At 43.4% G+C, this 20,066-nt stretch overlaps 1 protein-coding gene across 4 annotated transcripts in view; it reads right to left on the bottom strand.

Moving 5' to 3' along the window:
• MGLL (monoglyceride lipase) overlaps positions 1 to 20,066 on the bottom strand; it is a 106,892-nt gene that overhangs the window by 44,477 nt on the left and 42,349 nt on the right. For all 4 annotated transcript variants that reach the window (XM_075762108.1, XM_075762111.1, XM_010304973.2 and 1 more), the window contains one exon: positions 19,906 to 20,044. In XM_075762108.1, the coding sequence (XP_075618223.1) occupies positions 19,906 to 20,044 (139 nt within the window). The remainder of the gene's footprint in view (positions 1 to 19,905; positions 20,045 to 20,066) is intronic.

The raw sequence follows: 20,066 nt of genomic DNA, 5'->3' as shown, positions 1-20,066 counted from the left end.
TGATTAAAGTGACTTTTACGTAGCCACCGTATGACTACAGGCAGGGATCATAAAAAACATCAGTCCAATAGACATTTCTTTTTGAAAGACATGCAAATACGTATCTTCAGAGATTCCAGTTTTACCAGTTATGCTTTAATTCTACTGGAATGGCATCAAGTAAGAGTGGTTGAAGTTGAGCGAATCTTGCCATGGGCAAAGTTTGCATAGAATTAGTCTAGAACTATAGCAGAAGTAGCAATGAAATTCTTGCTGAATTCGACAGGTGACTATTTAAAATCCAACTTTAGCAACATAAACACAACTTGTTTGTTTAAAAGTACCATCTGTCATTGCAACATCAGCAACCACAAAACAGTATGAAGGCTACAAGTTAGACATTTTAGGTACATTAACAGTGAAATACTAAATGAACTGACAACATAAAATAATTACAGCACTTTTCAGCTAGTGAATTCCTGAACTTTATTTTGATTGAGGTTTTGAATACATTTTTAGACAGTGTATTCACTGCAATAACTGTCTTTGATCTTAATATATTTAAACTTAAAAAAGATGTTGGATGATGTAGAAACTCCTGCTCTAGCTCTTTGAGTAGCACCTGCTTCACAGTATTTGTTCATGCGAGACAATTTGAAAGAGCATCCATAGAAACCAGAAAGATTTTAAAGAGCATACAGCAAACACAAAAGCAGCAATGCAAAGATGCTCTGGTATCTGTCTAATACTAATTAGCAAGGGTGAGGTTAGGTCATGTAGCGTATTTAACTTGCTGCGCCTTACAAATGTTCTTTAGTATCACTGAAGGTTTCAAACAATTAGTGTGGAGCAGTCATTTCTTCCCTTGTCATCTTTCCCAGTCAATAGATTTGTCAAGTTATCAATGCACTTGCCAGACAGTCTGATTTTCAGAGGGCAGGGTCTATTATTACAGCTCCAAATACTGAAGAAATGGAGAGATGCTCATTCCACAGCAGAGAATATTAACTTTCTGCAGCAGAGGCATCATGGCTTTACATGTCCTGGAAGAGCGAGTCATTATTCTGTATGTGCCCCTGAAAACTGGAGGCACCATCCAAATGCTTCTGCCTCCACCTATGCGTAATGGTCTGGTACCTCAGCCCTGGTCCTGGGTCACCTAAAGAGACAACACAGTCCCCAAGTCCGGGGCTGGCAGATCTGCCAAACATTCGGAACGGCGGCAGGGGGTGGGGGATGAAGCAAAGCCAGGCTGTCAACCCACAGGCTCTGGACTCCACGCTGCAGCAAGCAGTGGCACTGCGTGTACAGGAAGCTGATGCAGAAACTAAGGAAATGTGAGAGAAAATCAAGGTGTACCCATCACCTTGATGTCCAACAGACTCGGCTAGGCTAAGGCTCTCTGCCGTGTACTTCCTATTACCTGGCTCATGACAGCTTCCCTGCTCAGTGTCTTAATTAAGTCCCTGGTTATTCTTTAGAGGACCTATATTTTTTTCTGCTGACTAGGCACAGAGATTAAGGTGCAACTTGGCTGACTGAATATAGTCCTTCATTTCTCAGAGAAATATTATTTGAATGTATGCACTGAAATGCATCAAGTGAATGAAACCTAATGGGAAGCTGGCAAAGAGATCTCTGCCAGGAAATTCTGGCTGTTATTTCATCCCCGACAGCAAAGCCCTAATTTTGCTTTCATTCACACTGATGCAGCACCACGACTTTGCCTGACAGCATCCTGCTAGCTGCTCAGCCCCCTCATCTTCTGTGAAACCAGTGAGAAAAGAGAAAAAAACTCAATGCTTCAGAGAGGCAAGGTGTTCCTGCAACCTCTCCTCTCATCTAGCACAACAATTGCCAGGCGTTGCAGAACTGAGCCTTTGGACCCTTATCTGCAAAATACTGAATAAAATTCCTGAGACTGTTTGTGCCTTACCAGCCCTAACGGCAGTAGCTGTTGAGAAGACTCAGATACTTTTGAAAGTTTTGTCCTATCAACAGTCAGAAGCAAGGTGTAAAATTTCCAAATTGTTACGTCAAAACAGAAGTAGCTTGTTTTGTTGTTCAATAAAAAGTGAGAGAGGCTTTACTGACTAAAAACTAGGTCACATCTACACAGCTCTTTAGCTCCAGCTTTCAGGTCTAAGCACGAGGGCCATACATTAAGTATCATCTGAGCAAGGCTTGAAGGATTTGGCTCTTTCACCTAATCTCCCACTTCCCGTTACAAAACAAGTCTAGATTTTGCAAATAATACCTGAAGGCAGCGTAACAAATACATGGTTCAACATATTTTCACTAGCAAGCTGGCATGAAAATACGACGAGTGATTAGATTGACTGACAGCAGTTCTTTACTGTATGTAAACATTTTTGCAGACACCCCTGCTCTCGAATCACAGCCTGCTCTTTCCTACCACAATGGCTGGAATAACAGACTATCAGGGACTGCTTTCAACAGAGTCGTTTAAAACTAATACAGAAACCCTGCAGGCTTTAAGATTTTGCAGGACTGCAGGGCCTCTGTGCAAATCTCAATGGAAATTTTGTTTAAACAAGGTTTGTGTATTGGCCACATATCAAATTGATCCTGGGGAGAAATTTCTTCACTCCCAGCTCCTGCAATTGCACTGGTGAAATCCTTGGAAACTTGCACATCTCAGGTAGAAAACGTCATGCACGGCCCGCAGAGCTTTCTGGTGGAGACTGACCTGTGCCTGAACCCATGCTAACTCCAGCCTCTCTAACCGCAGGCAGGGAAACCTGATGGATCTTTGGATGCTTCAGCTGGCTTTGGCTGGTGGAACTGCAATTGCTGAACATCTCGAAATAGCATTGCTTTGGCATCTGCTCAGGAAAGCACCTCATCACATAATGGCACGATTGCCCCACACTCGGCAGGTGTGTCTCCACACAAAGCCAAGGTGTGAGCTGAGCATGAGTAAGCATCCACGTGCTTGCACTCACCTAACTCGTGCAACAATTACGGCTATTAAAGGAAACCAGTTTATTGACTGCTTTTTGCAAAAGCAACAGTTTTCACAGATTCCTGCCCTTCCTGTAGCCTTCACCACCTCCTCCTCCTCCCCCCCCCACTGCAGGTTTCTGCCTCCTGGTACCACACAGCTTGGCAAACATGCAGTTACTTATTACAACAAGAGGGCAGGACAACGTTTGTCTTTACCGTTCAAAACGACTACTGGCGATGTTTACTTATCTGCCATTAGGAGGTGATGGTATATACCAGTAACCAGTCCCACATCTCCACTGTGCTGGTCCCCCATGACTGGTATCAATCCCTCCTGCGGTGCAGCTTGCTAAGCAATACACAGCGATGCCACGCGTGCAGCTGGTACGAGGCACGTGCAAACATCCTTTCCTGAACCAGGAAGGTTGGGAGCAGTAGAGGTCAGGCTGCAAGGCAAAGTCAGTGTGCACAAACCTATATGAACACGTTGTCTTTCTGTCCCGCCTCTCGGAGAGGTCACCGGCCGATCTAAGCATTAGCTGTTTGCAAGCTTTCCGTATTTCTCACTGTAACTTCACATCCTCTAATATCTCACTTCTTACGTGGGGAACAGCTTCACAGGGCAGGAATTCAGCTTTAGGTGCAAGAGCAGAACCAGTTTTAGAGGCTCTCTCTGTTACTGCCGTGCACATGTTGCCACCTCTGCCCCCTCCGCCGTGCCAGGACAATTGTTTAGAGATGCAATTCCACAATCAATTGCAGGAGACCAACTGTAGAGAAAATAAATTGCAGCACCGGGCTTACACAAATGAGCAAGAGCCCTCTTAAATCAGGGCTCTGGCACTAGCAGAAACACACCTGGAAACACCACTCAGAAAGCTGCTGTGCTGTGAAACCTGGCAGGCCAGAAACACAACTCAGGACTTGGGTCCTGCTGGACGTTAAGACCCATGTTCTTGCTTTATTTTCAACAAAAATCATGCTGACACTGAACTAGGCGAGGAAGGTTGTGAGCGGGACGTTATGATTTTAACATCTTGTGTCCTCTGGGGACAGATCCACTTCTGTGGGACCCTGTGCATGCTCTTTTATTGCCAGAAAATAACCTGAAACACTGGGACTACACGAAAGAACGGAAAACAAACTTCCTATGATTGCATATATGAAAAATGTAATCTTTTCCACCCCATTCAAAAGCATCCCTCTTCAGAAAAACTTTCTTCAACTCAAGAAAGTCAGTAGGGCTTACAAAGTACACGATAAAAGTTAAAAAAGGATTTATAAATGCTGTCCAGAGTAAGGCCTGATTTAATCACACACGGAAGTGATTTCCTGAATCAAGCCCTTGCAACTTAAGCTAGTACCATGTTATTCTATGTAAGGCAACTATGCTTTTCATTTGGTATTATGTATGTTGTTACCAGAACCAGATCAACTCTAACAAAGAACATCTGATTTGAGCAGTTTTGAATACTTGACACTAAATTCCTAAAGTAATTTTTAAAAACTGACAGGAAAGCTCTGAGTTAGCTAGGGTGCCAGAAAAGTGACTGGCTTACTGAAATTAAGTATTCTATTTTGTTGTGTTGAGCTGATTTATCAGTTCCTTTGTAGCTGGCATCAGCCCGAGTCTTTGAACCACAGTGAAGAATTAACCTTTATGTGTCCAAACCATTTCACTGGTGGCATTTTTGGACAAGCAAGTGGATAGTTGGTCACAAACCTTTTTCACTTGTTAAGACTGTAATGTCATGTATGTATATTTTGCTTCCAAAGTATATTATAATGGAAAATTAATTAAAGCTATGCATTCTCGTGTTAGCTGGGTTACTACTCCTCACTGATTATGAAGATTAGTTATCTTTCACATAATAAGATCATGCATTAAGCAGCTTGTAACTTCGTCAAGCTTTAACTGTCATTCCAATTTTCTACCCATGGAATTTGGTTAAAGATTACCTTTTTTTTTTTTAATTTCCAGCTAATCATTTCCAAGAACACGTAATGAAGAATTGTTTTGTTTACTATTGGTGGCCTTTTCTCTGGAGGGCTCTTGAGCCTCTTGCTTTGAGTGTAAGACCCGGAGTTTGGAAGAGGGATGTCTCCGTATCCGCTCTTTGAGTCAGCTTTTGCACTTTTTTTTTTCCTGCGATGATGTGTGTCCCGAAGCAACCCTGACAAAACTTGGGCCATGGGCAGGGATTACAAACAGTTATGGCAATTTCTCTCGTGTTGTGCATGCTCGTGACCTACACAGTTAGCCAAGAGTTCAGCCTAGTGTCTCCGGTTAGACAGGAATATTTATGGTGGAGTCAGGTGTGTGCCTTCATGCTGTCCTTCTGTCTCTAGGAAACATGCAGAGTTATGTCCCTCTGAACGTGCAAGAGGTAATGACTTTGCTCCCAATTCCAAGCCATGTTTCAAGGAGACATTACACCCAAGAGCTCTGCTTGCTCTCTTGCTCAGTTTTTTTTGAGAAATGCATTCCTAGCCTTTGCTCTACTGGCCCATAGCTTTGCCATGTAGGTCCATAATTTGGGTAGCCACCTTTTTTTTCAGCTATCATTGAAGCTATGTTAAACTAGCAGTTCTATAGCTATTTTTCCCAACTCAGGAGAAAAAGCAAGTCAGAATGGCAATAGCCTGGAGTCAAGTCTCCATGAACTTTCTCTCAGTATCACAGACCATGTAGCATCAGCATGGATATCTCACAGAGCTCCAAATCTGGAGGAATTCACCTCTTCCAGATAGACTGAGGTAAGTAGTAGTAGTAGTTCAAGAATGTAGTAGTTTAACCTGTGAAAAACCTTTAAGCACCAACAATATATCAAAGGACCATGCACTGTGCTCACACTACCAAATTTCTGCTTGATTTTATAGAGCTTGAGGGAACTGAAGATTCTGCACATTTGTGTTTGATATGGTTTGGTCTAGTTTAGTACTAGCTTCATTCATGTCCAGAACCTAAACTGGCAATTAAAAAATAAACCTTTCCAGCAAACTCTGCTTCCTACTTCCTTTCCCCATTTACTCAGGCTTGGAAGTTCCCGTTCCAGCCTGTCCAACGGGGCTGCTGTTAGTTTAAGCAGCATCCTACTTTCTAACATCATAGAGACTTAGGGCTCAGTCTTAAAATCTGCACTTGCTTCCATAAGCAACTCTCTTGCAACATGTCTGCAAGCCTGGTGTCCTCATACATCTCAAAATCACAACAATCCCTCATCAGCATAGAGTTAGGAGGACGTTTGAGAACTGCCATGACCTCCAGGAGGAGTAACACGGGTAAGTTATTCAACACCACCACAAAGTGCAGACACCATAAATCAGTGGGGCAGAGACAGAACTGGGTAGTACAGATATATTTCAAAACAAAAGGTTCAACAGGATCTAGCTAGAGCCAGCACAAAACAATGTGGAGAAACAGCTTACTCTGATTTATTGTAGCTCTTTGAAAAGCAAGCCCTCACCGAGAATAACTCATGAGTGGTCTAATATAGGGAAAAGAGATGAAGGAAATTTCAGGTGGGTGTGGGAGGGAAGGAATTATTGGAACCTGGCAACTGCATAGCTCTGGACAAATCTCTGCAAAGTTAACATTTGAGACCAGCTGTATTTTGTTTCAAGGAAGCTTTGAAGTAATATTTTAGGGGACACAAGGCTGAGTTCAGAGGTGAGATGCGTGGTGTGTAGCTTAAAATTCATGGGCCGGATCTTCCCATCCCTTTCTTGGATGAAACCGAGGAGGAGGGATTCTAGGGTTACACGGACTGCCTCAGGGAGACACTCCTCCACTTTGATATCAGAGATGGGATTTTCCTGGGCAGAACTGACTGCCAGACCTTCTGCTCTGAATCTGCGAGGCAGACAAGCACTCTGGAGACGTGGGCAGCTTGGGGTTTGGAGCTGCGCTTTCCTCTTGCTGCCGCCCTTCTACAGAGCACAGGAATCCTTGACAGAAGAATTGTGACTTCTTTGCCAAAGAGGCAAGGTGTAGGCATTGCCACACACACGGGACTGAGGAAGGGGTGACTTGGGAGGAGTGTGGGCAGAACTGCCCCTGCCCCTGGCTGGGAGTAAGGCTGGAAGTGGACATCCCAGTTCTGTACTTTGCTCCGCTTCAGCCCCTCCTTGGTACGAGGGCTACAAGAGAGATAAAATGGAGGTCATACCTCCCACAGGGAGCTACAAGAATGGATGCACAAAACAGTCAGTGTCTTCCTAAGAAAACTGTGCAAAGCATTATTTGCATAGAAGACATCGGCTGCAAAATTCAAATCGATCTGAAATCACATTCAAAATTCTTAGATTAGCTTTAAGGTGTGGAGGAAGAATACTCAAAGAAGCAAAGGAGTTTCTGGCATAGATCCCCTTGGAAATCAGAAAAAATAAGATACTTCTTGTTAATTTTATTAAAAATTAATTTTCATTTGGAAGCAAAGCCACCACAGATGGAAGATGGCTGCAGGATCATGACTCTCAATGGAGAACCAACAAACGGGGAGTAAGAGCAAGAACAGTTTTCGCAGACCTTCCCCTCCTCTTTCACAGACTTGCACTTAAGCTCTAATGATTTCCAAAGGGACAAAAATTACCATTTAGCCAATTGTGTAGCAGTTTCTTCCTGAAATCAAAATGCAGGCACTGCCTGGTGAGCGAAAGCCTTGGAAAAAGAAAGGCTTGTGTAATTAGACGGACTGTCCTTTCAAAGCATGAGAAAGCTGCAATTAAAGGGCCAGAGCTTTCTTCTGCACAGTCACTATTGCTTAAACTCAGGACTACTCACTAGCTCAGGACTAAACCTGTTCACTGAACAAATAAGGTTTTTTTATATAAAACCATGTCTCTGTTTCAAAGCAGCTGTGCAAAACCAGTTCCTTCTTCCTGAGTTCACTTGCACTCTTGGCGTATTCAGAACACTGGTACCCATTCCACTGCCAAGTCGCTGATTACTGCTGCTCTAAGTTCATAACCTGATAAACCCAACTCAACCCTAAAAGACCAAGCAGGCTTCCTAGCAAGGCACAAGGTGTGCTTGATTAAGGGATCAGCTCAAGCCATGCACGAATGCTCCCTACCTGGCACCCTAACCCCGTTTTGAGCATTTAATCTCACCTTCCTGCACAGCAGGGAAGATGGCATTGGACAGCAGTATCCCTGTATTGAGGTGGGGAGTTCTAGTTGAGCCTCTGTAGGTTTCAAATGATGGAAGTTACTTAGTAAACCATCCCTCTGGTTACGTCCACACAAGTCACTTGGGGACTTTTAGGTCCTTAGTAACATGCTGGCTTGCTCAGTTATTTTCAAATGTTTGCTAAGAAGTGCTTATAGTTTGAGACAAATCATGACATGGTGCAGAGGACACTACATCTAAATGTTAAGCAGTGTTTCCCAAAGTTCTCTAAGCCAAGTGCACAGACTTTTTCTGACTTCGCTTTTTCCAGAAGGTATTTTTCATGCAGGAGCTGGACATCACTAGTGGTCTGAACCTGGGCTGCCCAGGGGTTCTTCACAGTCAGCCTCCACACAAAATCAATAGTTCTTAAAAATGGGATTGCCCGCATTTTAGACTCTAGGCATGACTCTAATCACCTCCACTCTCAAGTTTTTATTTCAGGGAGTGGATGGTACAGACAACTCATGACAAGCAACATCATTGAAAAAGTTCTTAAAGGAAGAACTCAGCTCGTCACCCTAGTACCTGTGTGGGCAAGGAGCTGCAAAGCCCACACCCGGCACAAGGGGGTCGGAGCATTTCCAAGCCATTCCTTGCAATAAAAACTGCACAACTGATGTACTTTGATCAGGCATTTTGGGCTTACGTGGGCAAATCTTCAGTAGCTTGGAAGAGAGCTGTGAATAAGTAAGGAGCAAGAAAGGGGATGACACCTTACCTGTTCCGTAAGCTCGAGATAGTATGATATTATTACTTTTTAACAAAGCACTGACTGCAGTTCCCAAAGTAAAACATAAAACTTCAATTCCCTGAAATACTTAGACCTGATAGTATGGTTTGTAACCAGGCAATTCCACCAGTAATGTGGAACTCTTGATTACTTCCTGCACTGAGTTCATCACCCATCCTCACTTTTACCTTTCTGATCCAATTTTGTCTGTGGTCCTCTGTGTCGGCAGATATCTTAATTGGTTATCTTTAACAAACTGACAAACTCATAAAAAGTTCAGATGCCAGAGATAACATCAGTCTCCAAATAACCAATCTTTTTCTGCGTGATTTTCCAAAAGCCAGGGTGGAATTATCCCATAAACTTAAGAGACAGAAATCAAGGATTGATTTCTTAAGCATAAAACACTTATGTATATTTTAACATACTTTGAGATTAAGCACATTAATTTCCAATGAATAATCCTACCTCGGCACATCCCAGAGCTGCACTTCAGCCCTGCCCAGCTATGAGAGGAATCTTTGCAGCGAGAGGCTTTACAGGCTCTGTCAAAATCAATATCAGCAGCTATTCCTCTGGGAAATCAGTAATGTCACCGGCAAAGCATTTGCCAAGGCTTTGAGCATGTTACAATTAATTTACTATTCCACGTTTGCTGTAGAACTGAGGTAGGAAAGTTGAATGTAAGCGGTTAAAAGTGAGAGGCAGGAATCCTGCTAAGACAGCGATCGCTGCAGTATGTGCTTTAAAGGCTGAAATGTTTATTCATGTCTTGAACCAAAGTAAATTTGAACCGCAGCTGAGGTGCAATGGTTTACCTACAGATGATTTAATAGTTTAAAAATGGAGAGAGACTTCTGCCCACGGTTGCCAAACCCAGGTCTGTGTTATTTCTTGGTCACGCTGAGCCAATCTGGCTGTCCAAAGACTTTAGCGAGAGCATGCTTGCTTCCTAAAATGTTTTCATTTCTAGCCCCAAGGGAGCTTCACCTATGGCAGCGAGGGCTGCCATGCTTACGTAAATAAGGAACTACTTGCCATGAGTTATAAACACTGTCTTGATTTGCTCTCAAAAAGGGCTAGATGGAAAAGCTTTAAACACCAAAAGGTGGATGGGGACCTGACCAACTTGGGGTGCAACTACTAAAGTAAGGATGAGTGGTAACAATAAAATAAAAGAGTATTTAGTTAGATAAATCCTTGGTTGCAATCACTTTAGGTACAGGCAAAGAAAGCTAAAGGCTTGTGGGATGCCTTTTCTGCAAAAAAGCTTAAAATAGAAAAGGAAATCAATACTCATTTACAGTATCTGGCAGTCACTGAACCAAAACATACATGTACACCTACAGCAGAGCAGAAATAACAACATTTATTTAAACCACAAGCTGTTATTCTGCTGCAGGAACGCTGTGTTTTATGTGGAACACTTCTCCAGAAACTGAGAAGCACCACGTATTTCTGACCATTTTAAAAACGCCTCAGCAACATCAAGACCAAATACTTTCAATACCCCAGTTATCGACCTCGCCCCTGCCAGGCTGGCTCCGACTCCTCCAGCTGCCGGCAAAGAAAGAGTCAGAGCTGATGTCTGAGCTAGCAGCAGGGAAGATGTTTCGTCTTTCCTCCTGAGTTTCTCTTCTGCCAACTTACAAGACACCATTTGTTGGATCACATGTAAGGGCTGCGTCTGTCACAGCCTGCGACGGGAACGGAAAGAGCTTCATCAACTGTACCGCTAGAGCGCAACACCGGGGCCGCTCACGGCATGGGAGACACAGAGCTCCCAGACGAGGGTTGAACCGTTGCGTGTGCTGTGTGGGACGTGGGGAGGAAGAGAGAGACCTTAGTTCTGTAGTTGTGAGATAGGGACGGGGCTCAGGAGCGCTGGAGCACCCACGCCTGTGCCCTCTGTGGTGCCCGAGAGCCGGCGTGGGCGTACGGGGCAGGAGAGCGGTTTGCTACCTGCCTGCGGGGCTGCGGGGTGCCTCGAGCAGGGAGGTGTCTGCTAATGTTCTGAGGTCAGCAAAATGTAAACAAGCCCTGATGCCACATTTAGCTGTGCTGAGGGACCTGACCCTCTCTCCTAAAGGAAGAGGAGAACACGCACAGCAGAAAGCAAATCTGATGGTCAGAACTCTTAAATGATGCTTCAAAAGAGAAATGCACGCCTATGTGTAAGAATGAGACAATGTTTCCACCGACTCCTAAAACTAGGGGGTTTAGAGGAAGGAGTTGTGTTTCACAAATCAGCATTCCCCAAACACTGAAAGTGGCATTAAATATAAACAAAGTGAAGCTGCTGATTGTTTTTTTTTTTCCATTCCTCAGCTCCCGGAAATGTGACCAGTAAACAAACAGCGTAAATAATAACAACAGCTGGCTTTTGTACAGCACTCCTCATTCACAAAACCCAAAACGCTTTACAAAGGGTGCAACTGGGCTTGTTGTAGATTCACATAATGCAGAGATGAATGGGACCTCAAGATGTCCTCTGATCCATTACCCTGTCCCAAGCAAGGATCAACCCTTCCTCCCACTGCCACGTAACCTGAAGCACAAGAGGTAAAAAGCCTTGCTCATGGCAACACAGCACGCCGGAGCAAGGATGGACACGCAGCGTGAGGCACGACGTGACCCTACAGCAATCAGCGGGGGTTTAACAGCAGAGTTGAAACGTCACCGTGGGTTGGTTCCCCTGCTACATGCACGGGGTCTGGAAAGAAAAAGTCAATTTTTAAAAAGCTTTCAGTCCTGATGAACTCGCGGGCAGCTAATAACCTCAGAGAGATGATCTGTGCGTTTTCAGGACAACCTGGATTGAGATGCTTGGTGCTTCCTTGCTGAAATCATTTGCGGATGGCCAGAGGATGACTGAATGCTGATCGCTTGAATATCCTTTTAATAAAATGAGATTATGAAAGCTGCTCAGAATACAGTTTTTAATACTCCAAGTATTGTAGACTGGCAAAATTGAAAAAAATTGAAAAAAATGAAAAAAAGCTTAACCATTAAGTCATCTAGATGTTATCTCTACAGCAATTTAATTACTGTTTCCTCATGACTCCTCATGCCTTTAGCGCAGCAAATTAAGCCACTGCAGATTTCTGGAATTTGACAGTTGAATTTGAAACCTGAGATAGCTTTGAAAAACAAAAATAAAAAATATGTTGAAAAATTATAAAAATAAGCTCATCTTGCCAGCTGGTGAACTAACCTGCTGACACCTACAGCACATTAAACCAACACGCTGTTCTAAAAAAAAGGTCAAAGATTTCAGTTTTATTCCCTCACTCTGCAAGCTTCAAGCTTGATCAAAGAAGAAAGAAAACATACAGAGCAAGCCCTCTTTAACATAGGTCAGATAGATGGCTGAAAAAGATCAGTCATCTTTCTTGCCTACCAAATCTATAGTAGTTTGTACATTTTCTCCTTACCCATCTATACTGGAGTAAACGATTACTACACTATTACCACTGAATGATTGGCTTTAGCCCAGTTGTCAATATTTTGTTTCCTTTTTTTTTTCTCTCTCTCTTTTCTTTAACAGATTGCTGCTGAGACAATTTACTTGTAGCAAACAGCAGAGAACAACTAATGCATCACTTAGCAGATTTTTTTAAAATCTCTCTACAAACATCAAGCAGTCTTCAACCACCAAAACCTCAAGGAGTAACTTACTTTCTCTGGCAACTAGGGACTCCAGACCCAATTTATATCACTTGCCCGGATGAGGAAACAAAAGCACAGAGAAATTAAGGGTCCAGTTCTGTAAATCACTGGTCATTGTGTCATTGTGTCACTGTCTAATGACTGTCTTGACCATGTGTTTTGCCTGTTCTCTGCTTCTCATTGACTTCTTTATTCTGTTTTCTGACAACTAAATTTTCTAGGTCTAGCAAGCTGCCTTTGCCATCACTTAGTATGGGAGGATCCAGAGGCTCCCATCATCAAGTGAGCGCCTGCCAAACAGAAATGAAGATAAGTCCTGGCTGGAAAGCAAATGTCTGTCACACTAAGGGGAGTCTCTTTCATTCCAGTGGAAGTACTCATGAAGTTTGGTGTTACTCAAGGTCTTGGGACATTGAAAACAACCACATGGCTGCTACTGCAAAAACAATGAATCCCTTTGGACACAAACATACTGAATTGGTCTAGGAGAAACAAACACATCCCCAAGTAGAGCACAGCCCAAGACCCATCCCCTCTCCTGCCCCTAGCTGATGTGGACAGCCCGTAGGAGTGTGCCTGGAGGCAGCACATCTGACTGGAGTGCTCTGGCCACCAGGACTGCTGCCACTGGCCAGTCCCTGCCTGTCCCCAAGGCCACACTTTGGTACCACTGTCTGGACAGTGAGTCTGGTCAGCTTTGAGATGCTTTCCTGACACCACCTCCCAATGACTCCCCCCAGGTCTGGTTGCTTTAGAAGACATGTATGGTTGGGACTAGCCCAAGGTTGGTATTTGGGATTGTTGTACCAGTATTTCTCTTCCAGTTAACGTAAGCGAAATTTTATTGGTCTGCAAGAAGAAACCCTAAGAGAGATATAATTTTAATGATGTTGAAAAACTTTACTTACCCTGGTGCTGCTAATTTCCTTCCTATAGGATAATAAGCCATACTGATACAGCATCAGAATGTCTGTACTGTACAGGCAGGGATGTATGAGTATAGTTAAGGATATAACTGGGGTGTGATGAGGTAAGGGACCTGCCCAAGTATATTTTAAGGAATCTCATGGGTAGGATGCAATACTATCTCCTTGGATACTTAGGAGAATCAGCCATTTGCTATCAGGGTTGTGTCACATCTCTTGGATAAGGGACAATAGGAGGTTTAAAACACTGATGGCTTCCATTCAAGTGGAAGCACATTAGGACAACGGCATGCCTGGACCTAGGGAAGGCAGCTCAGCCAAATATGTCTGCAGGGACAGCTCTTAGAACAATGCAATTTCCCTAGAAGAACAAAGAGATCAGATGTTCGCCCTGGCTCTGAAAAGCACAAAGCCACAGCAGCTTGAAGGGAACTTGCAAGGAAACACAGGCCAACTCCTCTGCAACAAGCATCTAGAAAAAAAATACCTTCTTCTAGCCAGCACAACTATACCAGCCAACTCTTCTTGTAGATGTATTCCTGGTAATCTAAAAGAGCTGCTGCGTGTCTTCCCAAGGGGTGTTCAAGAGTGCTGAAGAAATCGAGGCAAGGAACTATGTGCAGCTGGTTGTATTATTTTGTCTAAACCTACACATTTCTTGTGCTAGTGAAGTAAAGTGTTCTTGCATAAGGAACCCTGATAAGGTTGATAAGTTTGTCTGCTTCAACTATTGCGTCACTGTCAACAAATCAGTGGTTTAGAGTGCTCCCAGTCTGATGAGTTGCAGAAAACTTATGCACCAGAGTTTGAGAGGAGAGCCAGTGCAGGACAAAGAGACCTGGAGGGACAGGCAGGGCTCTAACTGCTGAGTGACCAGCTAAGGGATCCATCAGGGTCATGGTACAAAGCCAGTACTGATCATCACACTTGTAACCCCATTAAAAGCAAATGAACTATTTGCATGAGAGAAGCAAGATTTGCTTAGCCTTCAGTCTCTGGCAGAATCATGTGCAGAAATTGATTTTTTTTTCAACACAATCTCAAGACCATTTTTCTTCTTTTCTCCTATTTCCACCTCTGATATTCACTGTGTTGGACAGCACTGCTCCCAAGAGTTCATCAGATGGCACACTGAGAACCAACACTGATTTTGCTTCGCTGTCTCAGGGCCAGGATGAAATTTTACGGCTTTGAGATTCACGACAGGGAACTCCTAAGGCCACCTGGTCACAAAGTTGTACACTTGTGCTCAGAAGCTGATCCTAACAGGGCAATGAGCAAAAGGGACAGTTTAATTACAGTTGTTATTACCTTTGTTATTTGCCTTTTCCCTTGGCTTCTGTGGAATAAAAGGCAGATTTGCTTCTGTGAACATTCCTGTGGGGACTGAAAAAAATTATCCTACTAAAAAAGCCTGTTGGAAATATCTACAGCAAGAACCAAAGCTGCTCTCCTGTCTGTCAGAGTCCCTCTTATGTGAAGCTGGTTTGCTAATTTGCCCATCCTCTGGAAATGCATAAGAAATCATAAAAGGATGCCCCCATTTACAGTGAATAAGACAGTCACATGGAGCAAAGAGAACATAGGCATTAAAGGAACACATACGTGGCTGATGAGCAGAAGGGAGGCTTTAGAAACTCAGGCAATAGCAGTACAGCAAGCAAAGCCTGAAATGTTGATTTGACAATGGTAATTGTTATTTCCCCTGTGCACTGTGTATGATGTGATCAGACACAGAGGGAGCTGAATTCATCCTACAACAAACTGCGCTGACATAAGTCACTTTCCACGATAGAAATTTGGCCCTGGTGCCTTAGTTTGAAGTTGACCTCATTAGTACACACAAAAGTGTTCTTCCAGAGTGCCACTGAATTAGAAATTACTTTAAGTATTTCTAGAGACTAACACTGCATAGTATAATTAAAGACATTATAATTAGTGGCTTGATTCCCTTTGCTTTTACTTCATTTTGGTTTATGTATTTATTTATTCATTTTGGAAGGGTCTGAAAGTCAAATTCAACTTTGTCATCTGCTCATGCTGTGAGCTGTGCTGTTCTTCTGGAAATGCCATGGAAATGCTGGTAATAAGGTGCCAAAATCAGCAAGCAATATCCACAATTTAAGGGCCAGTTCAAATACAAAGGCAGTTTGTATTTCTGTACCACAGGCACTTCTGTAAAGTCCTTGGGGAAGAAAGAAATATATTTTCTCCTTATTGGCTTGGCCTTTCATTGCAAACAAGTCAGAATGAATGACAGGCATTTTCCAAAGAGTAAAATAAATTTTAAAAGTAAATAGAAAAGCGTGTGCTTTTTGTTTGCTTAATTTTGTATTTTTGATCACACTTGTCAGGTGTAGAACTGAAAGAACTCCTACGAAGGCACTGTTTACTCAGACAACTGCAACTCTGTTCACTTAAACCATGGTCATGACGTCTACAGTTGAGCCAACCCATGTTAGTGTACGTTAACAATGGACCAGGAACACATCTGTGACCCAGACGTGTCTCAGCTTCAGGCAGCCTCCTCCGGCAGACCACCCCAGTTGCTGGTAGTATCTAAGTGCACCTAGAGACCACTGAGTGGAGAGACACACAAGCAGCACATTAACTAGCCAGATAATGATTTCTATTTGACTGATGAGGAAGCTCAGATACAAGGATGTCTGGAGCCCACATTTTCAAAAGCATCCTCTAACTAGTAGTGTCTCAAGCCCAGAGTGGCTGACCTACAGCAGGAGCGTTGAGCAGCACTTTCTTGACCTGAAGTCAATGGTGGCTGCAGGCTATCAGCACCTTTGAAAAACTACACTGGGTCAATATATCCCACAGGGTTTATTTGAGGTCAAGCAGAGGGGCTGAAAGTGCCACAGAACAAACTGTGCTTATCTAGGCAGTGACAGGAAGAGCTGAAGCATCCAGAAAAGGTTATGGGGATACAGAACAGAGAGGAAAAAAGGTCATCTCTGAACTTCTCCTGGCCCTTTAGGGGCCTCAAAGGAAATGTCTTGACTTCTCCTCCCAACTTTCCTTCCCCTTCCTCATCCCACCTCTATTCTTAGCAGCTTTGTCTGAGCGATGGGAACAGAGCATGGTTTCTTAATTCCTCACCTCCTATTACCTCATATTTTGACTCAGACCGCTCAGGGTGGTGACTGAGGTTTTAGCCTTGCATGGAGCCGTTGTTTTTGTTTACACAAAGACTGCTTCCCCATTAGGTAGGATTTCCTCAGCTACTGGGACACGCTATAGGCACGAGGTCAATCTGGTTTGGTACCCATGATTTACTTCCTCCAAACAACATTACATGGTCCTGAAAATGCCCCACCTTGCCCAGATCTTAAGCTCTGCACTCCCTAGTGAGCACTCAGTGCCAAAGAGTTACCTGTTTTCACGCTCCACAAATCCTGTTGTTGGCACGATACATGAAAACATACTGCTTTTTCCTCCCTGCTGCATTCAACAGGACCACTTAATTACATCTTAAGATGAAACTGGCTTAACAAGTTGGGCAGCTTGCAGGGCCGCTGGCAGGGGAAGTCGCACCTGCATTGCTGCCAGCAGACAGCAACAGAAGAAGACACCCAGTCCCCAGCCCTCCTCTTGGGAGCAACTTCCCATCCAAAAAACAAGTGGAAAACACTGTCACCCTCCTTCCTTAGTCCCATTACTACCTACTCTGTCTACCCCATCTAATCATTATGACATCTGAGTGCCTTTGTGTGTCAGCTTCCTGTGAAGTAACCACCTAAATCCCCCTTCGAAACAAAGCAGACCCTGCTGAGGAACTCACAATAGGTGCCTTTCACTCGCAGGACAACCTTGGCCTCAGTGGCACTTCTAACAAAGCTTCCATATGTGCACCAGCATGGGCTGATCAGTCAGATCAACACCACACAGGATCAGCGCCTGGATATTTGTGAGCACGAAGCAAGAACGCCTTACAGAATTTCCCCATCTTCCTGACAAATCGGGGTTTTTTTAAAAAAATAAGCTACAGCACATTAGTCTGGCACAGCCTTTATCCACCTTTGTGGGTCTGTCTGAGGAGATAAAAGGGAAGCACCAGCTCTGAGGGGCAATGTCTGTCGGTCAGCCCCACTTTGAGAGACTGCCTAGCCATTGTTTGCTCTTCAACCTCAGGCTAGGGATACTTTTTGATTTTTCCTCTGGCAGATAGCCCGTTTTTTTCCCCCTCCCCGGGGGGGGCGTAGATCAAGGATGGTAAGTTCTATTCTAATAGAAGCCAAGTCAAAGATAACCTTTGGGCATGTGCAGTGAAAAGGTATTTCTATAGCCCTAGATGGGATTAGATGCATAATGGATCCCACCATTTGATGGTTATAGCGTCATTCATTAGCGTTAAGATTTCAGCCTGAATCAACAATTGAGTTAGAAAATTGAAAGAATCGTCTTCAGTATTTGAAATAGAATAAATTGTAACAACAGGCCTGTAAAAGTCCCCTGAGGTGTCTCTCTTTCTCTCCCTATACATATATATATATAGATCACTTTTGCTGAACATTTAAAATTAGATGAAAGTTGCTGAGCTTCTACATATGAAGCAGAAAAAGCTGAGCTACTTATGAAAAGTGGGAGGGAAAAAAAAATAAAATGTATTTTTGGTTTGCCTATCAAAGCACTTCAAGAGCATTCTTGACTGTAGGATCCAGGCACTAACTTGTTATTCAGTCACTTACCATCTCTCTCCTACATAACAATGCAAAAAGAGCTAATAATAAACAGCACGCCCCCTCCTTATACACAAACACGCAAACGCACACACACAGACGCACGCACTTAGGAACCACTTGTAAATGAGCAACACTGATCCCATCCACTTTTGTTGTCACAGAACTAGGGCAAGCTCTCTCTCAATTAACTGCTTGGTACACAGAGCCCTAAAAAAAAAATTAACGACCCAGAGGACTTAGACACCAAGTTTTAACTCTCAGTTCTTTATCATCCTTTCATTTCTTGATCAAAGACCCATCCCCTCACTACTAATTTGCTAAGAAATTAAACATGAAAAAAGAAAGCAATTCCACAACTGGGTGAAGAACAGTTAATGATTAATTGGCATTATAATGCAGGACAGCCTGGTTTCACAGTACAAGCTTGTTTTGATAGCATTTTTTTTCCCTGTAGAGGAAATCTTCAGGTTAGTGCAAAAACTACGTAAAGCATCAGTGCCAAAATCGTTCCTCCTTGTTTCTGAAAGGCAGTGAGTAGAAGTAACTATAAAATGCTCTGTGGACCAGGTGATCTTGAACCCAGAGCTGTGTCCTACAGCCCAACCAGTGCAGTGGGGCTATGGTGGGGTGGCTGCACAGTCCCCCTCCCTGGGGACAGTGCACTGAGAGCTGGGAGGTGGGCAAGCACCTACGTCATTCACAGTGCCCCTTCGTTTGGCAGGCATAAAATGCGAGGCCAGCTAACTTGGACCCATATTCATCTCCCAGTGCAGTTACAGGCTGATTTGGACACAGGATGATGTCTAACCTGTTGGTTGGTCAAGGAAAAAGTTCAACTCCTACTACAGCTTGAAAAACTTTTTCCTGTGACTGTTTTCTAGCTGTATAAAATCAACACAGCTTTTCCTGTTGGCTTGCAGAAAAAAACCCCAATAAAACAATACACAGATTTTTATGAAGTAGCTACCTGTATATCAAGTGGTAGCATAAATACATGTCAAGCCAGCAGATACTGGGAGAAAGAAGAAAGACTGTAACTATGGGAGGAACAGAGATAGCTTTCTATAGCAGATCATAATCAGCACACAATCAGCATAGAAAGCTATTACAGTAAAGGGATTATTTATATTATGAAAAAAAAAAAATTACATTTCTCTATCTGGTTCCTTGTCCATGTTTATTATCGAGGTCAGTTTTGAAATCGCAGCTTCCAATGAAAGAGCTCCCTAATTCATTTACTAAACTATAAATAATTAAAAAACCCAAACAACAGTCAAAATCAATGCAGTCAAACCATATTCTGCCTGTTGCCCTGAGATTTCGGCTGCTACTGTTCAAAGTGAAATCAGATGCTGATATTTAATTTGTTGACACTAACAAAATTAGAGAGAGTAGACATCACTAAGCCTGTATCCCAACTCTCCCTGACTGCCTGTGCTACTAGTTTGAAGATAGCTGTTTACTGCTGATGGGCATCAGCCACCTCCATGTGCCACTCGGTAGCATACAGAACTGCCAACCAAGCCAGCTGTGCATCAGATGAAAGTAACTCCATGTTTTACATCTGTAAGGCCAACTTGAGTGAGCAAAGGTTGGGAGCATGCAGTCTTTACAGTAGGAGCTCTCTCAGACGAGAGAAATCTTAGTGGCTCTGCAAAGCTCCATGCACAAAGCCCTGTAACGCCAGTCAAGCTATAAATAATAATTACACTAATAGAGTCTTATTTACTGATAGTAAAAAAAGGACACTTGCTTGAAAGTGCTCACCTGGGAGTTGCTGCTGGCTTCCAATACCTGCAGAAGAGATACTGCCCATCAGCATTGATGATATGGGGCAGGTCCTTATATGGGATGTTTTGAGGACTCCGCTTTGGCGAACTTTCCTCTGGCATTCTGGAAGAATGACCTGCAAGGTGTCGGAAGAAACA

The sequence above is a fragment of the Balearica regulorum genome, chromosome 10, assembly GCF_011004875.1.
Source record: "Balearica regulorum gibbericeps isolate bBalReg1 chromosome 10, bBalReg1.pri, whole genome shotgun sequence".
Classification (NCBI taxonomy): domain Eukaryota; kingdom Metazoa; phylum Chordata; class Aves; order Gruiformes; family Gruidae; genus Balearica; species Balearica regulorum.
The sequence above is the reverse complement of the archived record's forward strand: the minus strand, read 5'-3'. Positions and strand labels throughout refer to the sequence as shown.